A 24544-nucleotide genomic window follows, 5' to 3' on the forward strand; every position below is an offset into this window, starting at 1 on the left:
CACACGTGCGTGATTCTGGCAATCGTTTCTTCCCAATCGTTCTCCACACATGCTCTCCCTTTTCGATTTTCGTCGGGCACATTCGCACCACGCATTCGTGACATTCTCTCGTTTATGGTCATTGATTCTTTGCCGTTTGATTCGTCTTTTGCTTTGGAAACGATACAGATACCCTCCGTTATGCTTGAACTGTAGAAGCCGGGACAGTCGGCCACGACGAGCGAGGCTCCGGGGATTGCCGCCCGCTACGACTCTGCCAACACAACAACAACAAGACCGCTTCACGAGTCTAATTCCTAACCATCTAATTCGCTAGAAACTTGACTTCAGAGAAAATTGAAACTACCGCGCGCGGCTTAACCGCCGCGACCGTTATTTTCACCGCTAACTCCCGCGGCCGCGTTCCCCTTTGATTTCCAAAGGAGAAATCCTTCATACTAGATCAACAGGTAACTTTGATTATGTGGATCATGTTTCGTAGATCATTTTTCACTAATTTTTGACGAATTTTTCATCAATTTTCAAAATTTATTTCTATTGCAATAAATGCGAGTAAATTAAACTTTATCAGGATGTTTGCGATACGAAATTGTTACCATCGATTATGATCAATTTTAATTATCTAGTTTCAGTATCTTTTCTTATTTAAAATTTATTTGATTTTCTAGAAATTTATGTTTAAAGTGTTAATGCATGGCTCGGTAAATTAGGACCAATTAGGATCAGAAAATTCTGTGTATGCGTGTGTATGTGTATAGAAGTCCTGTTTCGAATATTAATGATTTTGGTAGCTTGTATTCGAAGATAACATAATAATAATATAATACATAATATAGTAATAATATAATACAGTTATAGAGATGCATTTTAATAGTCGCTAATTTACGCTGTTAAATGCTGTTTATTTGCATAAATTACTGTATAATCTACTGGGCAAATATACACCCAAACGACGAAGCAGAAAAGATAACCTCTAAGTAAACTTTTTCAAAAACAAAAATACGTCATTTTGTATAATCAAATTCTTATAAAACGCTTAAAATAAGATACATTTCAATCTATTTTCTCTAACGAAGTTCACTGAATGACGTATTTATTAATCACTCAATCAAAATGAACAAATTGAATAATAAACGTATAATGCGTGCGCCCCATTTCATGCTGCTGCATTAATATAATATTCAGTAGATCAGATTATATCAATTCTATGTCTCTGTATAATTTTATGTGCGGAAATTAAATAAATCCTTCACTGTGGGAATTCAATTTTAATACCGCATCTCTCCAACCTCATTTTAGATACTACATACATAGAAATGTGTTAAATTCACGCTTTAATTCTTTTTTTTTCCAGGTATGCAGCGACAAAGTAAAGCAATAAATGGTTACCTCCACGAATTGGTTTTCATTAAAAATTTACCTGTTCAAGTATCTGAATTTTTTCAAATTCTAAAGCAGAAATATTTTATATTAAAAATTTTTAGAAAAATGCTAATCGATTATTCCATCTTTAATTTCAATTAAATCTTGATTTCAATTTAGTATAGTGTAGCACAAATTAAGTAGATTAGGCTCTTCCCATAAGTTTTAGATTCATGAATTGTTAATTAATTTATGCATTTTGTCACGTGTACTTGAAGTATTAGTATTGAATTTCTCGTCACGCTATTATGAGAATATTATTAATCGATTTACTGTGATAAAAATAATTGAAACAAATTCAAATAATCGTTAACTATACCTTAAATACTGTTATATGTATCTATATATTATATACATATATTATATATGTTATATATGTTACATATATATTATATTATAAGTTATATGTAGTTATGCTTTTGTTAATACTAGAATTATATATTTATACTGAATATAGTTCTTTGTACTATATTTATAATTCTGTCCTAGTAAATCATATTAATTAAGCATCTTATACACTTTTTCATTTCAGCCAAATAAAATGGCTACCATGAGACAATCTCTTTGAAATTCGACAGTGTTCCAAAATAATCAGTGTAATTAATATTATCACTGACTGTTGTAGTTTCTGTATATATTTCTGTGATATTTCTATATTAAAAAAATATTATACAAGGTTGTAAAATAAAAATGTAACTTGCACTAGACTACCTCTTTAATGCATGATCCGATATTCAATGGTAAGAAGAATATGCATTTGCATTTAAGTCGAAGCTTGAGTGAAGGAAAAAGCCTTAAGAGTGCAGCAAAATGACTGCGTTCTTATTCTAATTGTGTAGCTATTAAATTTATTGACGTTAATGTAGTGGTATATCTAGAATACGTAGAAAACCCTATTATGTCACATGTCGAAACAAATGACATGACTTAATTTTTTATAGCAGACGTGTGGTCAACTAGATCGAATTTAAGCGCGTCATTTAATTGCTAATTCATTAGCGCCTTCATTAAGCGTATTCTAAAAAGTTAAGTTAAAAGATAATAATATCTTAGAACCCAAGTATATTTATTGTAATATTAGTAATTGATATTTATGTAAAAAAATCCAAATCTAGAGACGATCGAATAGCAAAATTTAACATTTGAGGTTAAATCGAAACATTTGAGGTTATCAAAACACTAATATTTTTCATATATTTTTGTGGGATATTTACCATTTATATAAATATTATTTATAGGATATTTGCCATTTAGGGCATGTAGGCAGCATTCTACTGCATCATTTCAGTATTTTCTATATTTTTAACCTTGCCAATGGCATTGATGATGTTATGTTGAGTATACTCGTCGAAAAATACAACTAACATTCTTTTATACATTAATATTCTTTATTAAATTATTTTAGAAAAGTTTCATATCTGAACAGAGTCAAACATGTATAGTAAAATTATAGCAACTTCCCTACTTTTCAAAGAGATTGCCACGGGTAGCTAATTCTAAAGGAAATTCGCCGAAACTATTGCACGATAAAAGACTTAATGCCCATAATTTCAAAGTTTTATCTATCAAAAAACGCATTAACAAAATTCCTAAATAATTTTTGTTCTATCCTATCATTTTTGTACTTTTGATAACAAAATTCCTAAATAATTTTTGTTCTATCCTAGTCGTAAAACGGTTTTGTTATACAAATTCGATGTTACGTGTCCGACATATAAGATCACTGCATCTTCGATTCAGCTGCATCTAAACTTGAAAATCGTCACATCGCGCAGGTGTACCAACGAATCAGTAAGAAGTAAATCCCCGTGAAACGGTGCCGTTGTTCGATTCTCTCTGAAGTCAGAATTCGTTGGTGAGATCTAAGACAGAATGTCGGATCCCTGTCAAACCGCGCGCGGGTGTGCTGGTTCACGCCGAATGGGACGAGTAATAGCGAGAAGAAGTACCGTACAAACAAGAGAAGAAGTAACGTGTGCAAGTGTGTACAGTCGTAGGAGAGGTGTCACTCACTCGGCGTTGGTCTCCGGGGTCGGTAGATCGCCGATGGTCGTCAAGGTGAGGGTGGACCAGTACAAGGATCCGAGGTACTTTCTGGCCAGGGTCGCGTACTCGCCGGGCCTGTACGGGTAGACCCAGTCTCCTTGGAACCCCTCCGCCTCGCTGAGCAAGTAGTAAAAGCAGCCGAACCAGTGGGCCAGGATCAGCAGTATATGTATGAGATTCAGCACGCGCCACAAATTCGGATAAACCGTCCGCGACTCCACCATATAGTAATAGTTATAGACGCGGTAAATCTTTAGGAACCTGGGGAACCTGAGCATGGGATTGCTGCCGAGGTTCACTTGGAGGAGATCGAGCGGCAGCAACGCGAGCAGATCGAGGACGAACGCCTTCGATTTGAGGTAGTGGCCGGCCAGTTTCTTGCTGTTGTAGACCATCAGGCCTTGCTCGAGGTAACCGGTGCGGAATTGCACCGCCACGTCCAGGAAGAAGACGAGGTCGGTGAAGCCGTCGCAGGCGAGCCAGGCCGCCGGCGCCAGCGCCTGCAGCTCCGGCAAGCTTTGCCGCACGATCAGCGTCCAGAGATTGTAGAGGACGCAGCCGGACAGCAGCATCAGCCAGTAGTAATAGAAGTTCTCGTCGGGGTTCACCACCGTTTTCGGCGGCTTCTGTGGCCTGCGACGACGACGGCCGCCGAAGTCTTTGTCGTCGGCCGCGTTGCCGTCGCCCTCGCCCGTGTCCAATGTCTCCTGGCTCTCCGGGATCTGTCTCGTCGAGAATCGTTTCAGGAACGAGTCCTCCCGCTTCAGCGGCGGCTTCTTCTGGATCGTCGAGATCGCCGATGACAGCTGCACCGTTGTACGCAGTTTCATCCACCGCTGGTTGCTCTTCGTTCTGGGAACAGAAAGAGAAATAGATCGACAGTCAAGGACGAATGGAAAATAGTCGCGTGCGCCGCGTACAAGTGACGCGGAGCCGCGGAAACATTGTTGCGTCGTCGTTGCGTCTGAACAGTTTTCGGGAAATTCGCCGTTTCGATGCGACGGGGTTCATTATTAGCTTTTTAGCTATCTTTAGGTAGAGGATATTCGAACGTTGACGTTTTGCAATTGTCGATGATAATTTATTTTCTGCGATAAGTTTCTGTAAAAGGAACACAGGGTGCTCTTCTTTTTTATTTTTTTATTTTAGAATCTATTTTCGAGCAATAAGTGAATTTTTTAGTCGGTGTACGCAATTTAAAATCTGAGACAATATAAATTCTACAATAATAATAATTCTTCAAAATTAAATGTGCATGTCAGAGAATCTTGTAAGATCAACCTATGTGTAAAGTTAACATAGCTTGTATCGTGCTATTATATAATATATTTTTAAAGGTATATTCTGTTCCTTTAAAAAGAATTTAAACTGCTTGAAAAATCATATCTTAGAAAGTCTAATGTTCGTATTGTTTGATAATGGTTTCTAAATTGTCGAGAAACGAGCGTAGTTTGCAAATTCGCCAATTTCGGAAAAATATGGAAGATAATTCTGACAAAAGAGTTTTCTATTATAAAATTAAAATTACAAATAATGATACTAAAATACGTAAATTTGAAAAAAAATTGAAATCGATTTTAACACTGCCAAATGAAACACGGTTATTAAATATAAAAAACTATATTTTTTAATTCTCATTTCGATAGATATATATATAAGGGCGATTTTAAACAAAACTGGTTATTCAATAGGTAAAATAATATGCTCAGGGTTTCGAGGATAAAAGACCTGTCTTTTCTGCGGAGAATTTTTCCCTTCGGCGTTTCTTAACTAAATGAATTATCTAAACCCATCAGCGAGACCGGGCCGCAAAGTAATAGAGCAGTAGAACCAGAGAGGGGTAGTAAACCCAAAATTGTACCTCGCTGTTAGGTTGTTACCCTCCGACGAAACGCTACGGATATTTTGTTTGCCGTATAAAATGCGAGGAGAGAATATGACATGGTTCCCGCAGGTGTTGCTGGTGTGTAGTAAAATATCAGTTCAAGTATTAAATAGCCTATTCTCCCGGAGAAAAGGTTGACTTTGCTAAAAGAATATACAGAGGAAATATTTTATACTCGAATAAAGCTTCATATGTTTAGAAAACAATATTTCTCATAAATATCTTCAATAATATTTTTAATAGGTATTTTCAACAATATTTTTAATAAGGATTTTCAACAATATTTTTAATAGGTATTTTCAACAATATTTTTGATAGGTATTTTCAACAATATTTTTAATAGGTATCTTCGATAATATTTTTATTTATATTCGTTGCAATAGTTTTCAAATTATCAAAGTAAGTAAGTTGAGCCAAAATATAAAATAGTTTAGCCAAACGTTACCGTTTATCAACACCGAGCAACAAACGGGTCAGAAAGTTTCGACGCGACCGACAGATCCGAAAATTGGTTAAGTTCGTTTCCTACCGCGCCGCGACATTATTTTCCCCGAACAATACAAACTACGCTCGCGCCGACGTAATCACATCAATAAAATACAACCATTCGACATCGTCCTTCGACAGAGTTATGTTAATTTAATTACAATATAACTGTATCTCCCAATTACATTGTAATTTAATCGAATACCGAATTCCGAACGATAAATTAAAATCTTATCTCGAATGATAATGCAATCGAATTCACTTTGTAATTATAATCCCTTGATTCGATCGCGATTCTACGCAGGTCCGACAGTAAGACACCATAAGCTCTCGAAGAAATTTATAGACGTCCCCCGAAGAGGACGAGGATTTTAAGGGTCGTTGTTCCTCGATGCTCGCATCGGAATTATTCCAATGCGAACAATTTCCTCTGTCGAAAGCAGAGAGTAAAGTAATTACGACGCAACTCGTTATTAAAAAAGAAAAGTTACTATAGGACACCTCTCGACGATACCCTATGCAACAGGGTAAAATTGTCTGTTTTTTTTTTTATCTGAAAAAAAAACCCTCCGCTGAAAATCATTTCGGCTTACTGCTATGGGTTATGCAATATGTTCCACATACTTCTACCGGGATGCATCGTGCAAACCGATTAAACAATCAAATAACGGTACGCGTCGCATGTTTCCGATCCCCCTGGATTGCTCTCGAAAGCCTGATAGGACCCATTTTTTTTTTTTTTTTGCAAAACCACGACCATGCATGGTATACACGTATCGCAAACCTTCTTGCATCACGCTCTACGGTTTCGCCTATGGACACATGTGTGATGCGCTTACATGTATGTATTAATATATATTGCTATCACATGTTATACATATAATGTATATTCATATATATAATTATATAATAATATGGTATATTATATATATTAATAGTAGTAATATAATATATATTAATATTAATAGCATTGTATATATTAATACTAATAACATAATATTTATCAATATTAATAATATGCTACATATTAATGTTAATAACATAATATATATCAATATTAATAATATGCTACATATTAATATTAATAACATAATATATATCGATATTAATATCATAATATATATTAATATCAATAACATAATATATCTCGATATTAATAACAAAATATATATAAATATTAATAACATAATAAATATCGATATTAATAATATTCTACATATTAATATTGATAACATAATATATATCGATATTAATAACGCAACATATAATATGCTATTAATATATATGTATATAATATACATGATATAGTTGTTACAAACAGGCACAGTCCTACGTTCGTTCCATTCACTGAAAACTCACTGGAAAAGAAAGAAAACACACCATTCCCCACAGAGACGATCGAGACGTCGCTTCATTGTCATCATTACCGTTACCATTACGATTCTATGGATTACATAGTGTATACAGTATATAATAACTAATTCTATGTAACAGAGATGGTAAGGTGATTCTTGCTTGAAATAAGAAATGAGCGAGAATCAGATAAGATCAGTTCAGAATCAGAGCGTCAGATGGATGAGAGGCAGACAGACAGACAGACAGACTGGCAGACCGACAGACAGACAGACAGGTATAGACAAACAGACAGACAAAGAGAGAGAGAGAGATAGAGGGACAGAAACACCGAGATAGTGGAAACTAGAGGTAAACTTTCTATATGCCACTACGCATTCTTTAATCGTTAATACACCTATGTCAAGTGTATCCTAATGTTTAGCCGAGCGTGTACTCTCGTGTGAACAAGTATATACCCTCGTAGAAGAAGTACGTATACTCGTGTGAAGATGTGTATACTCGTGTGAAAATGTATTATAGTGTGTGAAGATGTGTATACTCGTGTGAAGATGTATTATAGTCGTGTGAAGATGTGTATACTCGTGTGAAGTTGTATTATACCTGTGTGAAGATGTGTATACTCGTGTGAAGATGTATTATCCTCGCGTGAAGATGTGTATGCTCGTGTGGAGAAGTTGCCCTCGCGCGCGCGTACAGTGTCTCTGTGTTCTTTTTGAGTATGCGTCGGTGTACGCGGACACACGTGGGTTACGTGTGAAAGTTTGCAACGTGTTATTTTTTTTTTTATCTAGTTGGGTAAAAGGCAATTGGAAATCAGTGTTCCACCTCTAATTGGACGAGCTGGTAAGGGGAAGCAGTTGCGACGAACAGTGTCAAGCACCGGCATTCGTTCAATATCGCAACATCGTTACACAGCAATGACTACGTACCTGGTCCTCGGTTCAAGCAGTAGAACTTACTCGAACCCCCTTAACAACTATTAAGACATACGTAGCCATTTTTAGCTCAGTCGATTGTATTATTGTCGACGTAACAGAGCTAAACGAAAGAACGAATTTGATTTATCTTTTTAGCAACGAAGGCGTTCGACTGAGTTGAAGCTAGGATGTCGAAAACGTTGCTTTTATTTTACAATTTTTCTTGTTATATTGTATCGTTAGTTGTTATTATTGTGTTATTAATATATTGTGAGTTCAGATTTAGTGAGAAAGTAGTTAAGGGTTAAGTGTCACGTGATCGCCGGGCATTGTTATCAAGAGAAAACGAGATTTTAACTAGGGGTGAAATTGATTGTAGTCGACTTTTTATCTAAAATTTAATTATAATGGTTTTTTATTGTAAATTTGAATTAAAGCAGATTTTTATGGATATTTGAATAGTGGTAAAGTATTACAGAAATTTAAATTATAATAGAATTTTGTAGAAATTTAAATTATATCAGAATTTTGTAGAAATTTAAATTATAGAAGAATTTTATAGAAATCTAAATTATAGCAGAATTTTGTAGAAATTTAAATTATAGAAGAATTTTGTAGAAATTTAAATTACAGTAGAATTTTATAGCAATCTAAATTATATTAGAATTTTATATAAATTTAAATTATATTAGAATTTTATAGAAATTCGAATTATACTAAATATATATTATTTAAGCATCGGATTAATAAGCTACTAACAATTGCACACACATCGAAATAATTGCTCTATTTGCACAGCTCTAGTAAAAAAGTCTAAACACTGATTCCACTTAATGAAATAATTTCTCTCGACGATTCGGGGATGAGCTTAAATCGGGAACGGTCTCTAAAACTTCGCTGCAACTACGCTCCGGTATCAAAAGTCTACGCTTCTTGCATTCTAATATTTCATGCAGACGACATTGTGCTCCTTGGACATTCTGAATACGTTACCAACTTCGAAACGAACAATATTGGTTTCATCGCTGATACATATGGAGGTTCTAAATTCGTCGGACGATGAACTATATTCGCGAGCGAGCGTTCGCAAGTTTTTTTTTTCGAGAATTAGGTTATGTCATATTTCTGGAACTGTCCATCAACTTATATTTGTTACAATTAACGTAGACGAATTTTACTTTCCACGTAGATCTGTTATATAATTGTATTAAATTTTTCAGTCGAGTCAGAGTGTTTTATAATCACTATTTTTTTAAATAACTGTATACGTATACTTTTATGTTGCATGACATTAAAATATGACTTCCAAATGATCTCAAACTTGAAGGTTATCGGAGCACACATTTCAGTACTTTTTTACGAACTACGTCATGCGACTCTAACATATACGATAAAAAACAACCCCTGTAAGATAATCGACTGTTTTTTAACTTTATAAGAACTGAAAACTTATATTTTATATCTACATTTTATAACTATATCCACTGTATATTTTAACAGAGTTGAAATTTCAGGTTACATAATATTTTATTTGCATCTATGCAATTGTCTCTATTAGTGTCTAATCGAATGTCATTGTTTTCGAGAAATAGATAAATATAAATAATTCGTCGAAATCCTTGATATTATTGAAAAATCGATTACCTTTTTCACAGTAAAATTATTACAAAATCGTCTTTCATATTTTCGTGAAATAACTTTACGAACGACCCGATAAATTTTTATGATTGACAGTAGTAATAATTCGAATAAATAGTTGCGTTTAATACAATTTCATAAGAATTTTATAGTTGCGTTTTACGAGTTGCGTTATCTTTGGTACAAGTCTACTATAGTAATATGTGACTTGACAAGGTATTCAAGACTGTAGTCGCAACACTAATAAATGAACAATTTTGGAGCACAATGCAGCCGAACGAATCCGTCTACCGATATCTACATCACGTTTATGGCTCGTTTCCTTACTACAATACTAAACGGGTTACCAAGCAATGGCGCTGCGCGCTGCCCGACCCATTGGACTTTCCACGGCACGAAGAAATAAATGATGATCCTTCGTTAGTTCATGCCAAATACCGGAGTATGCTGCAATCCAATTTCAATACGTGCACTCCCCGTTCTCGAACATCATATTTCCATTCTCGAAGTGTTCGCCTCGACTATTCCCTTTTCAACTTTTTAGTTACCAGAATTCTGACGAATATTTACAGCAGCGCACGGTTAAATTTACACAGGTTCGAGAGTCACCGTCAAAATTTAATCACACGGAGCACTATTTCCTTCTGCGAGCTGACCCAAACACGACTCGATAAAATCGGAGAATATATAGAACGAGTAGAATATACATATTCTCTACATGTATAGTGGAAGCGAGACACCTTACCTTTATAATTGTACCATCAACGTATAGTTGAAATCTCTCTGATTAAAACGAATTTCAGCACGATGTAAATCGGTTTAATTTAAGTAATTCTGAATTAATGAGCAATCTATGAGCGCGTCCCGTAATTTGTACGCTTTCAATAACTTTTAGGTTATGTTATCTTTTATGGGAAACTGTTGGATACATGGTTTCAAAAATGAGCAGAGCTAAAATCGACTAATTTAAAGTTGCTCGAGGTTTGCAAGTTACGTGGCCCGCTCTGTTTAATAATAAGCTATTCGATGAACGTAAACCAATTTACATAGCGTTTGGACTCATTTTAATAAGAATTTTAGCTATTTATTGGCGTCGTCATTATAGAAGTAAGAACAAAATTTGTTATATAGGTTTTCTTAAAATTTTTTAAAAGTCCAGAAATGGAGGATTTTCGAGGTTATCATTTGAAGCAACTTTTTCCTTTACAAAAATTTTCTTCGTGGCGTTATTAACGAGATATTAACGAAAAACGGTGATCAATGAGGAAGGAGCTCGGTTGACGCATGGCTGCCAAGCCAATGAATGGACGAAGCGCAGTTCCACCGATTGGTGCGGCCATCTTTCGCTAACCCAGCTCGCCTCTCATTGGTCAATGGTTTCTCGTTAATAACTCGTTAATGGTGCCACGTAGAAAATTTTTGTGAAAGAAAAAGTTGCTTCAAATGACCTCAGAAATCCCTTACTTTCATATAAAAGAAAAATGTGGTTGACTCGTGTAAATTTAACCGTGCATCGCCGCACTACAATCAATCTCAACAATACACTTTTTTTTATCATTAATCGATGCGATTCTACGGTATATCATTCGGTGGCATCATTAGACGAATTACGTTCACCGCAGGAAATGTATCTCTTTCTCTCTTTCCATTTCTACAAGGTTAGGTTATGTTAGCCGCGCAGGTCGTTGCCAATATGAAACGAACTGTGCGGTAGGTCTTTATCGGGTTCTTCCGAAGGTTGTAAGTCCGATCGTAAAGCTTCGAATCTTCGCCTGGATGTTCGATCGGCTTATAATACTTGAATTTATAGACCGCCGTAAAAGTTAGAACCGTCGGGGCTCGCCGCTGAAAATCTAACTGATTCTCTCCGCGAATAGTAGCTCTGAAAACACTGTTCTAGGCTTAAGTAAACAATAAACTTTATCTAAATTAGATTTTAAAAACGTAATTCACAAATATAATATAATATAATATTATAATATATTATAATATATATAATATAATTTAATATAATTTAATTATTATATAAATATTTACATAAATTAATTCTGCGGCTAGAGTCATCGTCTCATTGGCCCGAGTACGTTCAGAGTGTCCCAAAAATCACGCCCAATCGATAAATTCTTTAGGTCTTTTCAAGTAATTTGTTCCTTTCCAAAAATTCTCTTCTTCGCTTTGTTTACGAGTTATTAAGAAAAACTCCTGACCAATGAGAGACAAGCTCAGCTGGCGCAAGATGGCGAAACTATGCATCCGTGGTCCGATCAGTCGTGTTATCTAGCAAAAGATAAAGCGGACGTATACTGCCGCGAAGTCGACGTTAAAAATTAAGACGGAGTGGCGAAAGGGTTGCAATTACGATGGCGAACGGGTAGCCGATGCGAGGTTGCGCTCGATTGCAATGTAGCGTTCGAGAGGTGAAAGCGAGGAGCCGAAACTGGGATGATATGGCAGCGGAGTTCGCCCGAAAACTTTTACGCTACATATACTATACATCGAGCCTCGCGGAAAACGAATCGGTCCGCGCCGCAAAGATACTGTCCCACGGTATTAGACGTCTCTAATGAAACCGAAAACTTCCAATTAGCGTGCATCTACGGGAGTGGGGGTTCTTTCGATCGAAGGAATCTCGGGTGACGCATTAAAGCCATTTCTCGCGAACGGCACCCGGACGGCCATCGGGAATTTTCCGTCTACGCCGGAATTCGCCGTAAGTGCCGTTCGGAGAATATTAACGGCGACGCGGACGGGAGAAGCAAAATAATTCCGAGATAGGTGACGGGTCCGGCCACCATTTTGTATTCCTTTCAGCCGACTCCGTCGGTCTCCGCGTTTCGCATTAATCGCGATTAGATCGCGAATCGTGCGTTTCAACTTTTGACGCTAAGGTTTTAATTTTTTTTTTGATATGTCACTTATGATATTTCACCGACTATATGGCAGCTAATAAAAAAGGAGAAGAAAGAGAAAGAGATGCATTAACGCGCACAGAATGCATCGATTTAACGAATACTCCCACAAGTAGCTGCAAAATTGACCATAACCTTGAAAATTTAAAGTGCAAAATTGAAAATTTTCTTTTCATATGTTCCGATATTTATTTATAGAAATTTATGTAAATTCTGTAATGTTAATCCTCGCGGATAGAATACAGTAAGAAAATCTTTTTCTCTTGGACCCTACTTTTTCGAAATTAAAAGCAATTTTATAGCAACTTACTTATGGCTTTCACCCTCAATTAAAGCTCCACCGTCTGACGACGGGTTCGATGTCACGCGACGCGTATTTGATCGATTTCGATAGAATATAAAAAAGAGAAATATAAAAACAGAAAGTCAATTTCGAGAATTATTTAAACGAATAAGCGAGCCGGTCACTTTATCTACAGTATAGTCCTGCTTTTCTGTAACGTTTTACCATTTCCACGGCTCGCTCGCCCATTGAATCCATTCGAATGATCAAAGAGATCGTTACGTTTCAGATATTAAAATTGGAGTGATTGGAAACTGTGCAGTTAAATTTCGCAGATTAATTTTTCCAATAAATTCGCGGGATTAAATTGTACAAGTTAAACACCGACGGGGATCATTAATTGACGGTCCATATTAATTAAGCAAATTACATTCGAGATGGTATTAAAAGGAACCCGATATTGCACTGAACAATATGTATTTTAATACGCCGTTGCCGGTAATCGTGACGCGTATCTTGTTTTATATTCAAATTGCCTGGCTGGCAGGGAACGAGATATCTTGCATAGTGCTGGGTAACATGTATTTGGCGAATGTATTTCATCAAAAATGCTTGATGTTATTGTCTAGAAATATTTATGGCGACGAATATGGAGACGGCGACGTGTAAGAGAATTTTATTTATTCTTGGATAATTGACGAGTAGATTCTGCAGAGTATACGTGGATGTAGGCATCGAATAATATTTGGATATTTAACGATAAAATGCTTTCGAATCTTTTAATGGAACGCGTTGCCTTCACGCTTTTAATTGTCGCATTAGCTATACTATATTACTAGACTATACTATAATACGGGTATGTATAATATATGTATGGGTATGTATAATATATCCCATAATTTTTAGTCGTGAATTGCAAATTTTAGATGCATGGGGAATTCGAGGCAGCGATAAAATAGAACCAGCTGTTGAAAATCAGGACCGCGTACAAATTTTGCGCAAATCATTTGCAGCGATCATTTCCATACTAATGTAAACGGACATTGGATTTAATTACAAAACATTGTATAGTAGTCGTCAAATATATCTGGAAAACTTATACTCCTTTTTGGTTAATTATAATGGTAAAATTCGTGAGAAAATTAACGGCTTGCCGTATGGGTAAACATAACCTAATAATCGGGATCGTGGAGTATAGATTGCGTTTGCACTATTATTTTCTTTCTATAATTAGCAATCTTTCAGTTAACGAAGGAAACTTTCTTTTAATTACTGTTTTTGAAGAATGGCGTATGAAAATGAAATTATAAAAATGCTGGCTTTGATGTCATAATCTATAGTCGCACTTCGAATGATATAAAACTGTAACATACTCGATAATTTATCCTTTAAATAAAAAATGTTTCGCACGCGATTACGTTCCATGAATAATAAAATACAAACTCGAAAGTTGTTTTTGATTGTATACATATATATTTTTACTAAATTCAGTGTAAAATGTACGCTTCGACGGGCGAGAGTTTAATTTTCATGGCTCATGCATAAAACTTATCAAATTAGTACGTGCACAAATTGGCTGACGGAACAATAACAATTTTCCGAGCAACGTTACGAGAAGAAAAATATAACTTTACAGGTTAAAAAATAATTCGCAAACAGAGAACACAATTTTTCCGTAAATGCAATAAAGATGGCGTCATCGTTCTACTAAATATTTTTCTATACACGGTGATTATGTACACAGTAAATTAATAAAATTTGCTATCTAAAACAACTAGGTATCCATCGACGGTATTAAAATGTTTTTAATAAATTATACAGCATTTTTCTTTTTAATTGGGTTCCTACAATTTGTATCAGAGTTGTACAAAAGGCTATTTGTTCAATGGTTAATCACGATAACTTATTATTGATTTTAATTAATTTATAATAATAATAAAAATAGTCGATAATACATTGTAACTAATTTGTAATAATTTACAGTATATTACAAGTAATTTATAGTAATTAATAATGTATTATAAGCAGCTTGTAATAATTGATGATATGTTACAAGAGTAATTTATAACATACTGTCGCTATTTTGTAATAATTCATAGTAACGTTGATCATTAATTAATGAAAATTAATCAGATTAGTAAAAATATACATGTAAAATAAAAAGATACCTTTCATTTTTATATATTACTATTCATGGAACGTACTTATATAAAGTACTTATATAAATTATGTAAATATAAATTTATATAATATTAATTTATATAATATAAGTATAATAACACATATAATTACAATTTTTAAAGAATGACACACAGATATTAATAACTGAGAATTTTTATTTTAATTTATCGTTAAATATCTTTATCTAATATCTACTCTTCTAATATCTACTATTTAAATAATATCTACTCTTTATCGTTAAACATCACCTAACCATCGAATGCCAACACCAGCGACCATCCAGTTTCGCGTCTACTCGTGAACTATCTTCGCACGAGATTCCACGAAGATCGGATCGTCGTGCGTCGTCTTTGCAAACATCGGAAATCATTAGGGGGGGGATAGCGTTCGCGACTCGAGGAGAAGTTTGTATCGTGTGTATTAGTCATCCCCGATGTAATCCGTGTACACGTGTCCTGTTTGTATTTGGTGTGAGTGTGCAGTTTCAGAGGTTACCGTCCATATCGAGCAATGACCGGAGTACCTCTTGATCTTGCGTAGAGAGGAATATAGCGCCATGACGGCGCGTACGTTACTCCATTTTTGCGAGCCCCTCGTGCTACGGGGTCGCCTGGCCGCAGCTGGTATCTCGGTATCGAGGCCATTGCTCTCCAAGGACTCCGAGGTCGTTGAGGTCGCGCTCAGCTCCGGGCCGTCCTTCTCCAAGGGCCCTCCGTGGCTCGAGGAAGTGCCCGGACGATACAGCTCCGATAACCTGCGAAGAAGACAGAACCCGGACGGGTTGCCTCTCTCACTCTCTTTCTCTCCCTTCCTCTCGCCCGTCGTCCATTCGCTCGGCCCTTCGGGAGTCCTTTGCCCCCCACCGCTCTTATCCGCCACCTATCAAACGTCCTTCCGTCGTTTCGTACTTTAAATTCTCGTTGGCTCGCCTCGCCCTACCGCCTCGTGCGTTCCTTCGTGCGGTAATTATTTAAAGCGTGGTCCGCCCCTCTTTGATTTTTCCAACGTTTAAATATGTTGCAGGGTAGGAGATACATAGTTAATTGTGTCGGCAAACCAGCGACACAGCAATTGGTCATCCGGTGATATTATACTATAGCTATAGCTATAGCTATACTATAGCGCCAACTCAGCCGGCTATAGTGATATTTTTGATACTTATGGACATGGTGTCAGTAGCTTCTCGCGAATAATTTGGTAGCCAAAAAGGTGTAACATTTTTTTTAAAGTAGAATAGACTTGTGCTTCCTATCGAGCTCTGTAACATATTTAAATGTCTTCAAAATGGATGGACAAGACCACGTTTTAAACAATAACTGTATGCCTCTCATGCTCGCTCGTTTACACCTGCACTCGTTGTTTCCATTAATGCAAAATTGTACATTTAGGACGTCAACACAGATTAAAACAGAAGGGACTGGCAATGGTAAATAAATATAATATTAAACAACAGTTCCTAGTTAAAGGTATTATTAATTTGTCTCTTCGATTTATGTACACATTTAAATCATGTTAAGACATTAAGACTCCAAACTTCCATTCAGAATGATAATATATTAATCGTGTCACATCGTGATAGCTGCGCACTGAACGTTATTCAAATAAGGATAAAGTGCAAGTAAATGTAATATAAATATAATATTATGCGCTAACTGCAACGCGAGTAATAAATAATATTTCGAAACCTATTGCAAACTAAAATTTATCCAAACATATAATTAAAAAGGAAATAAATGAATTCTAGATTCGTTTAGATAAAATCTAAAGGTGATCTTTAATTATTCAAACGAAGCTGTATATTTTCATTCGTCTTTAGGATTTCGCTTATTGTATACCGATGACGCTACAGCTTTACGCGGACGAGATCGATTTTTAAACATGCCAACATCTAACATGAAAAACGTTAAAACGCCTCGCGTCGACCTCGCTCTGGGAACCGTACTGCTATCTACTCGACAACAGCTATCCCAATAGCGACTGTTTGTGCTCTCGAGTGTAAAGCTCCGCGAGAGCTTATTTTTAAGAGGACACGGGCATTACAGTTTCTTTCGAGAGTCACTTCGAGTCAGCGGAGAGCGCGAGGCGTAATTTGCTTTGTTTTCTGCGCGTAAAGTGCTGCGTGGGTAGCGCGCTGGCCCGAGACAGTGTTCGAAAGCAGAAATATAAATATATTAGGCGGTTGTTCCATGGAGTCTGTTAGTATTGGTTCATTTGTTGATGGAAATACTGTTTCAAGTATTATTAGGCTGTTCCATGAGTTCTTTCCACGCTGTGTATGATCTCGGGAGTATGCTCGATGATAATCCACGATATAGTGGATGCCACGAACATTCACGGAAACTTGTGGAACACCATAATATTCAGTTGACTCTGTAAGTGATTTTTTATGGATATAAAATATATATTTCAACTATAGAAGTTTCTTTACGAAATAATTATTCGAAACGAAAAATTCTATTCTTATAAAAATTGCGGACAGATCTTTAAGTAAATAAATAAAAAGATTTGCAAGTAGCAACGAGTGTTCTAAAAATTCTCAAGCAATTGAAAGTTTCGCAATGATTAACTACCGAATCGTATCTAACCTCTTTTCTTAGAAAAACAACCGCCGGACAAATCTTTAAGTAAATAAATAAAAAGATTTTCAAGTAGCAACGAGTGTTGTAAAAATTCTCAAGCAATCGAAAGTTTCGCGACGATCAACTACTGAGTCGTACCTAACCTCCCAGACAGCACGTTTCAGTTCGCGCGAACGGTTGACCTTTGCGTCGCGATAAAATTGAATTTTACGAAGCGCCACGCAACAACCCCCGATACTTGTTGCGTATCGCTGTTGTGTGGAAATGTTAAAAGTAAGCTCTCGAATGCGTGAGCGGAATAAATTACTGTTGCCTGAACGACGACCGCCAATATTTGCCGTAGCAGCGCGAAAAGTCTGCTTCATATTTATCTAATTGGGATTACATACGCCCGGCGACCGCATTAATGCATTGGTCGTCGCTTAAATTCCGCCGCGCAAAAGTTATTGCTCCGTATTGCACGATATTCTGCTCGTAACGCGGCGATTCGCGGTACGTTTTAAGAGGGCACCCGTAACGTTGAAAAATCGATTCGTTTTATTTTCGTAAAGTTCAAAATATAAATATAAAATGTTATGTCGAAGCGATGTTTTGAAATTCGAACATTTTAACAATGGAGGCACGATTTGAAAAATCTTTATCAGAGGGAAATGTTGTTTTAACACTTCTTTTATGTTTTTCTCGATACTACGTTTTTCAATATGGCCGCCACGAAATATTTGGAATTATACATCCTTTTGGAAGGAATATTTGGAATTTACTTCGAATTTTGTGCTATTCACATTTATCACGATTACAAATATTAAAAATTAAACAGCATATCGCAGTATACTCTTGGCAAAATAGTTGTATGTTTCGTGAATAGCAAAATCCTTTAAGGTTAAAATAAATCGTTTCATCAATATATAAAACGATGAGTTTGAAAATTGAGGTTAGACACTAAACGAATCTAAAATTTCATATTTGGGTCGATAAATTCGTCACAGAATGAGCTACAAACTTAACTAACCAAAAAATATACGGCTATATTTAAAAAAAACAAACGGGGTGTCACAACGGACAGAGTGCTCGTACTGAAAGGGTTAAAGGAACGTATGAACAGTGATACCCAACGGCTTATTACCAGAAATCACGAGTCTGACTCGTTGAAGCACGGCAAAGGGGGTTAATTCCGTTGCGACGATCGTTAAGAGATAACAAAGCGCCCTCCCCTCGCTTCCACTCTCGCTCAAACTCTCCGGCTATTCCTGCACGTCAACCGTCCATCACAATTTCCTGAGGATCACAACATTCACTCCAACATCCTTCTCCACTACGTGCGCGCGTGTCCGTCTGTCCATCTCCATCGCATCCTGCAATATCGAGTTGCACTACCGAATGTGCAACTGCCGCCGAATTCCTGGCATTATTTCGTTCCGGTCCACGAACGGGGACAACGTTTGCACCTACTCCACAAAGAGACATCCCCTCTCCTCCCTCCTCCCCTCCCTCCCTCCTCCCACATTCATCGGAGATCCGACGCTAATCACCGTTAGCCGAAAACCGAGAAACCGACCGCCGGGACTCTTTGCTTCCGACGTGTCGATCGTGCATTCGTGTTGGATCGCACGTGTCCTTGCGACCGATCCACTGTCGCCTAGTCTTTTTTCGACGCGACGCGACACTCTGGGACCGCGGTGAAACGGTGAATCATTCCTGCTCAGGTGTGATCCTCGTTCCTCGGCCTGTTTTATCAGGATGCAACGTGGAATTTCTTTTTTCCTTTTGGTAAATTGATAGAGACGGTTTTAGAAATATTCGTCGACTTATTGGTACTCGAACAGAGTTTATGAATTTTTTACGTTCGATTTATATAATTTAGATCAGTTAACTTAATTAATGTTAATTAGCTTTTACGTTAAAAAGCTGTAATTAAAGTAAATATAGTGAATGGATGTAAATGGCTGTAAATAAAGTTCAATGATTAGTTATCCTCGATGTTTTACGAAGAAAATTTCTCAGCTTCTACAGTGAACAATTATATCAATTTTTCTTATAATAATAAAGTCGGTGAAATTTGGTTTTCGGTTCACCTGAAAGAAAATCTTAAGCATCCATGTTTAAAACAGACCGAGAAGTGGAAGCACCTCTCATAGAGTAAAGATGGCGGACAAGTGTGGATAATCGACGTGAACCGATTAATTGTAACGCAGTTTTATAGAAATATTTGGAAAATTAAATTAAGAAAGAAATAGCCTATGAAATGGTAATTTTTACTATTGTTGCACCAGCTATAAGTAATTGCCAAGAAATATCATATAACAAAAACTGTTATAAATATCATTATTATTTCTTTTAATAATCTTACAAATTGCCTGAATTTTCTTAAGAATCACAAAATTGTTTTTAATATTCTTTTGCACGTATATTTCACAATTATATCACGATACTCTATTCTCTGCTTTATTTCATTTTGTATTACTAATAACTAACCTATATATTATCCGTTACTTATTTCTATCAATTGAATATTAATTTCCAATCTCCTTATAATAAATAAAATACCGAAACTTGAACTTAAATATTTGATATTTGATATCGACATCGAAATTAATTAAAATGAAACCGGTTAGGCGATCACGAAATATTGCAACGATTTTACAAAACACCGCCGATGCAGATTCGTGAAAAAAGAAGTCGAAGTGATTTTCAATTAAATCGCAAGGGGTGCAAGGAACTCCGCGCGGGCGTTCCCTTTGTCCGTAAAGGGATATCCAGTGATGAATCATCCTTCCCCTAGGAAGTTCGAACAGAACAGTTCAATTATTGTTCGGAACGCGCAGTTGAACCTAGTTAGGAGTTAACTGACTTACAAGGGAACGATCGAAACCCGTTACCGAACAGCCAGACAGAAATTACTGTATTGCCTGCAGTAACAAATAATCTCCGCGGGAACTATAGAGAAAGTATACGTCATTCCGGCACGTGTAAACAACCACTCACCTGATGAATATTTCGGGTATACGCTTAACCCTTTGTCGTCGCGTGTCTACTCTAAGCCACCAAAGCAATTAATTAATTTTTGTTCATCATTTTTATTTCTACAGAAGATTCAAACATACTATAGTGTTACACATATTTGAACTTTAAAACGGAGTTAATAAATTTGGTTTTTCCTTCTTTTATTATTATTATTTTATTACTGTTCACTCGAAAAAAATTAATTCCGAGCAGCATGGTTCATGTATAAAAATACCACCGTAAAGGGTTAAAGTGTTATGATAAAGTATATGTAACAATCCTGTATTATTTATAAAATAAACCATCTGGTTTAAAGCATTAATAAATAGATAAATAAATTATAACTATCGCGTTATTACACATTAATCAACCTCGAGCCTCATGAATGACATTCATTTTTAACTTACGAATTTATCAAGTAAAATACAATTTACATATCGCTTGCAGAAAAATTCAGTTTGGTTTTTAGTCACGTTTAAAAATTTATTTTGGTCCAGTAAAAACAATTTAGGGAAATGGACACGCGGATTTACATTTGTATGAATAATACATGCACGCAGTATTGTAGAGTCCGTGTCTCTTTTTATGCCATGTATATTTCCCACAGAAAACCGCATGAAAAAGCATCGCTCATAAGAGACATAACCTATGTTAAATAATTATATTCCACAATGTTTTAAAATCACGTAAAACCAAAGCGTGTACGCTTGTAAAAGTTCGGGAAAATGAAATTACCAGTTTCATCAAAACATTACCAGAAGTTGAAATAAAATTATAAGACATCGTTTTATTTTATTGAAAAGCAAAAAATACTTTTTATAATTATTTAGAATTATTATTGAGAAATAGTAATTTTTCTAGTTACTATATCTGAATGAAATACTTACTGTGGTCTTAAAAATTATAAAATGGTATCTAAAATTATATTAATCAATTTTTGAATAATATTATATAGATATAGATTAAATTAAAATTATAAAATTAATAACAGAGTATATAAGCCCAAGCCACGTCAACAGTGAACTCTTTCGAAAGAATCTCGCGCAAGAGGGCGACTCGTGCCTGTCTAATTGTAAATTAAGGGCGCGCTGACTATCACCGGTAGCTGTCCTTCTTGTCAAGTCAAAGGGCAGCCTCCAACTTGTTCCAGGGAACTCTGTAGAACTTTCTTATAAATTGGGAACTTCTTCATGCGCAAACTTAGCAACACTTTGTCCTGGGTTCATCTGTTCCTCTTAACGCCCGCTAAGCTGAATAATACATCACCCGTCTCGACAGCGGAAGCGATTTTTTTTTTAAATAGACAATGAATAAGATACAACCGATAATTGAATTTTTTAAAAATTAACACGTCCAATATAGCCGCCATCTTCATCCGTCAAATATTTCATTAAAATTTCTCTTTTCTAAAATGTCAAAAAAATTTAGCAAACGAAAGCCGTGGACTTTGTTATTATGTCATGATATATGATTTTACATATAAGGTTTATTAATAACTTTGCTAATGGAATGTGCAATCAGTACACTTTACAGCGTTCACGCAGCTATGCTATTGTGAAATTCAGTAGAATGTGGCGGTTTTAAACTTTCGCTATAGTTAGTAATATTTTGCCATTGTTTCCATTGTTCGTTGCTTAATTTTCATTGTAATTATACCTGTTCTGTAATTGTATTTTACATTGTTGAATTTAGCGTGTACAAACTGTAGCAAAAAGTTTCCTATTATACCTAATATTATATTATTCTATGATAAATAGACTAGTATATGTGTGTTGAGTAAACTAGTTTAATTAAATAAAAATAGACTAACTTTATTCTGCTACGACTAAAATTCTTTTCTCTAATTTTTTTAATACTCAGAATAGCTAAAAAAAGGTTTAAAAGCTCACAATTTTTAAGATATAGTGACGTAAAAAAGCATTGTTTAGACTTCTGTTACGAGCTCGGATAAAAGGATTTAAGACCTCGAAATTCTCATTTTTCTTGTTATTCGAATCTCTTTCAATGCAAACAAAAAAGTGATAAAATGCTCGATGCCGGTATAGCAAACGTGTTAAAGCGCCCCGCGATCTGTGCACATTTTATGCAATACTTGATAACTCTGAAACGATAATTTGATTGCAGGGGTGATCCGTAGCATTTTTTAAGTCCTTCCTCGGCCTTATCCGATCTCTGACGGTACGGTAGTTTCTACCGTTTCTTCGGCTTTATAAACTTTTATATTCTTTTGATTGCTTTCAGGATCCATCAAAGTTCCCAACCTCCACGTGGCATCCTACCTTCGGCCATTCTTACATCCAGCAAACTTTTTAATCTTTCCGAGTGATGCTTTATGTCGATTATCCGGTAGATTCGTCTCTTGTCGTTTTCAACTATTTTTTGGAAAGATTGTATTTTGATCACCATTTTCGTTAGTCGAGTATTTTTATCCAATTTTAACTATTTAACTATTTAACCGTTATTTATTGCCTTTTAATTTGACTACTGTACACCCACGTTTATTTATTTATTTTTACTGTTTTAACCTATTATCTAGTCAGTATTCCATTTTCATTTCATTCATCTTTAAGCTACTACGTGATTCATTTATCCTCTATTATTTTATTCCATCGCGTTATTTATTTACATACATTTCAATTTTAGCGCGCGCTGTATGCGATATTTTTTAAATAGCCCAGGGCATCGTATGTAAGCCCCGGGTAACATGGTTCGAAAATAAACGAATATTGCTTCTCCATTAACGACGCATGCAGACTTCATCGGTTAACGTTGTTATAAACAATTAAATATTGCAGGAATAGCAATAGTTTCCTGATCGATTTTAAATAGATAAAACAGACAAAATATGCAAAATTCGTGCTACACTCATTTAACATTTTCCTAAATTCATTAAAAATTTTCTGCGGATAGCGCACACGTGTTAACAATTTAACAGCTTGTCCACATAGTTTACAGACGTAATTTACAGACACGGTCTCTATTTTAAAAATTTCACCAAAATTAAAATTTCACCGAAATTGAAATTTCATCAAAATTGAAATTTCCCGCAAATTTCATAGAATACCGGCGCGCCATTTCGCGGGAATAAAGTTAGCCGGTTTTAAATATAGTACAGTACGGTTACATATTTGGGTCACGTAAAATATCCTTTGACGGAGGCGTAACCTCCATACGAAATTGTTTGGCAGGAAATGAAACCGGCCCCCGGCTCCCGTTAGAATGTAATCGGTAAGGTGAAGTTGTCGAACGTAAGAAGCAGTTAGAAGTTCCTCACATTTCTAGAATAGTAACTAACCTCTCTCTCTCTCTCGATACCCCTACGCACCTAGTCGAACCCCGGTTTCCATTCGAAGATTCAGAGAATCCGCGCCGGGAGGTTGAATCGCGCTGCCGAAGACTTTCGAGCGCGTTCGACTTTTGATTAATGCTCGCAGTTGGAATGCTCTTATTGCGTCCTAACGTGTAACCGTAACATGGACGAAGCAGTTAAACAGTTCACCTTTCGAGCCCGCTGTTAACCCTGCCCCGTTCCCACGCGTTATCCTTCAACTTCGACAATTAGCGTTGCTTCGAATGCAACTGTGTTCCAGCTTCGTATTCTTTTAACCCTTTTCACTCGACTGGTGACGCTGAGGCACCACTTAAATTATTCCATCACTTTCGAAAATAATGTTTATAGCAAGAAAGTTTAATTTTAGAAAAATTGTTGAACATGAAACTGTTGGTATGAATAACAAGAGTTAATTTGGTATAATAAAATACACATGATCGTTTAAAATGGAAATACTGTACAGTAGTGTGAGGGATTTTTGAGAGGATGTGAACCGTGGTTTAAGTAAAGA

General features: G+C 35.9%; 1 protein-coding gene across 1 annotated transcript in view; it reads right to left on the reverse strand.

Moving 5' to 3' along the window:
- The window catches only part of LOC144472004 (uncharacterized), a 157191-nt gene that overhangs the window by 16885 nt on the left and 115762 nt on the right, over positions 1-24544 (reverse strand). Inside the window, exons 3-5 of the mRNA XM_078184635.1 lie at positions 15647-15877; positions 3436-4320; positions 4-253 (exon numbers count right to left, since the gene is read on the reverse strand). Of these exons, the coding sequence (XP_078040761.1) occupies positions 4-253; positions 3436-4320; positions 15647-15877 (1366 nt within the window). The remainder of the gene's footprint in view (positions 1-3; positions 254-3435; positions 4321-15646; positions 15878-24544) is intronic.

The sequence above is a fragment of the Augochlora pura genome, chromosome 7 (assembly GCF_028453695.1).
Source record: "Augochlora pura isolate Apur16 chromosome 7, APUR_v2.2.1, whole genome shotgun sequence".
Classification (NCBI taxonomy): domain Eukaryota; kingdom Metazoa; phylum Arthropoda; class Insecta; order Hymenoptera; family Halictidae; genus Augochlora; species Augochlora pura.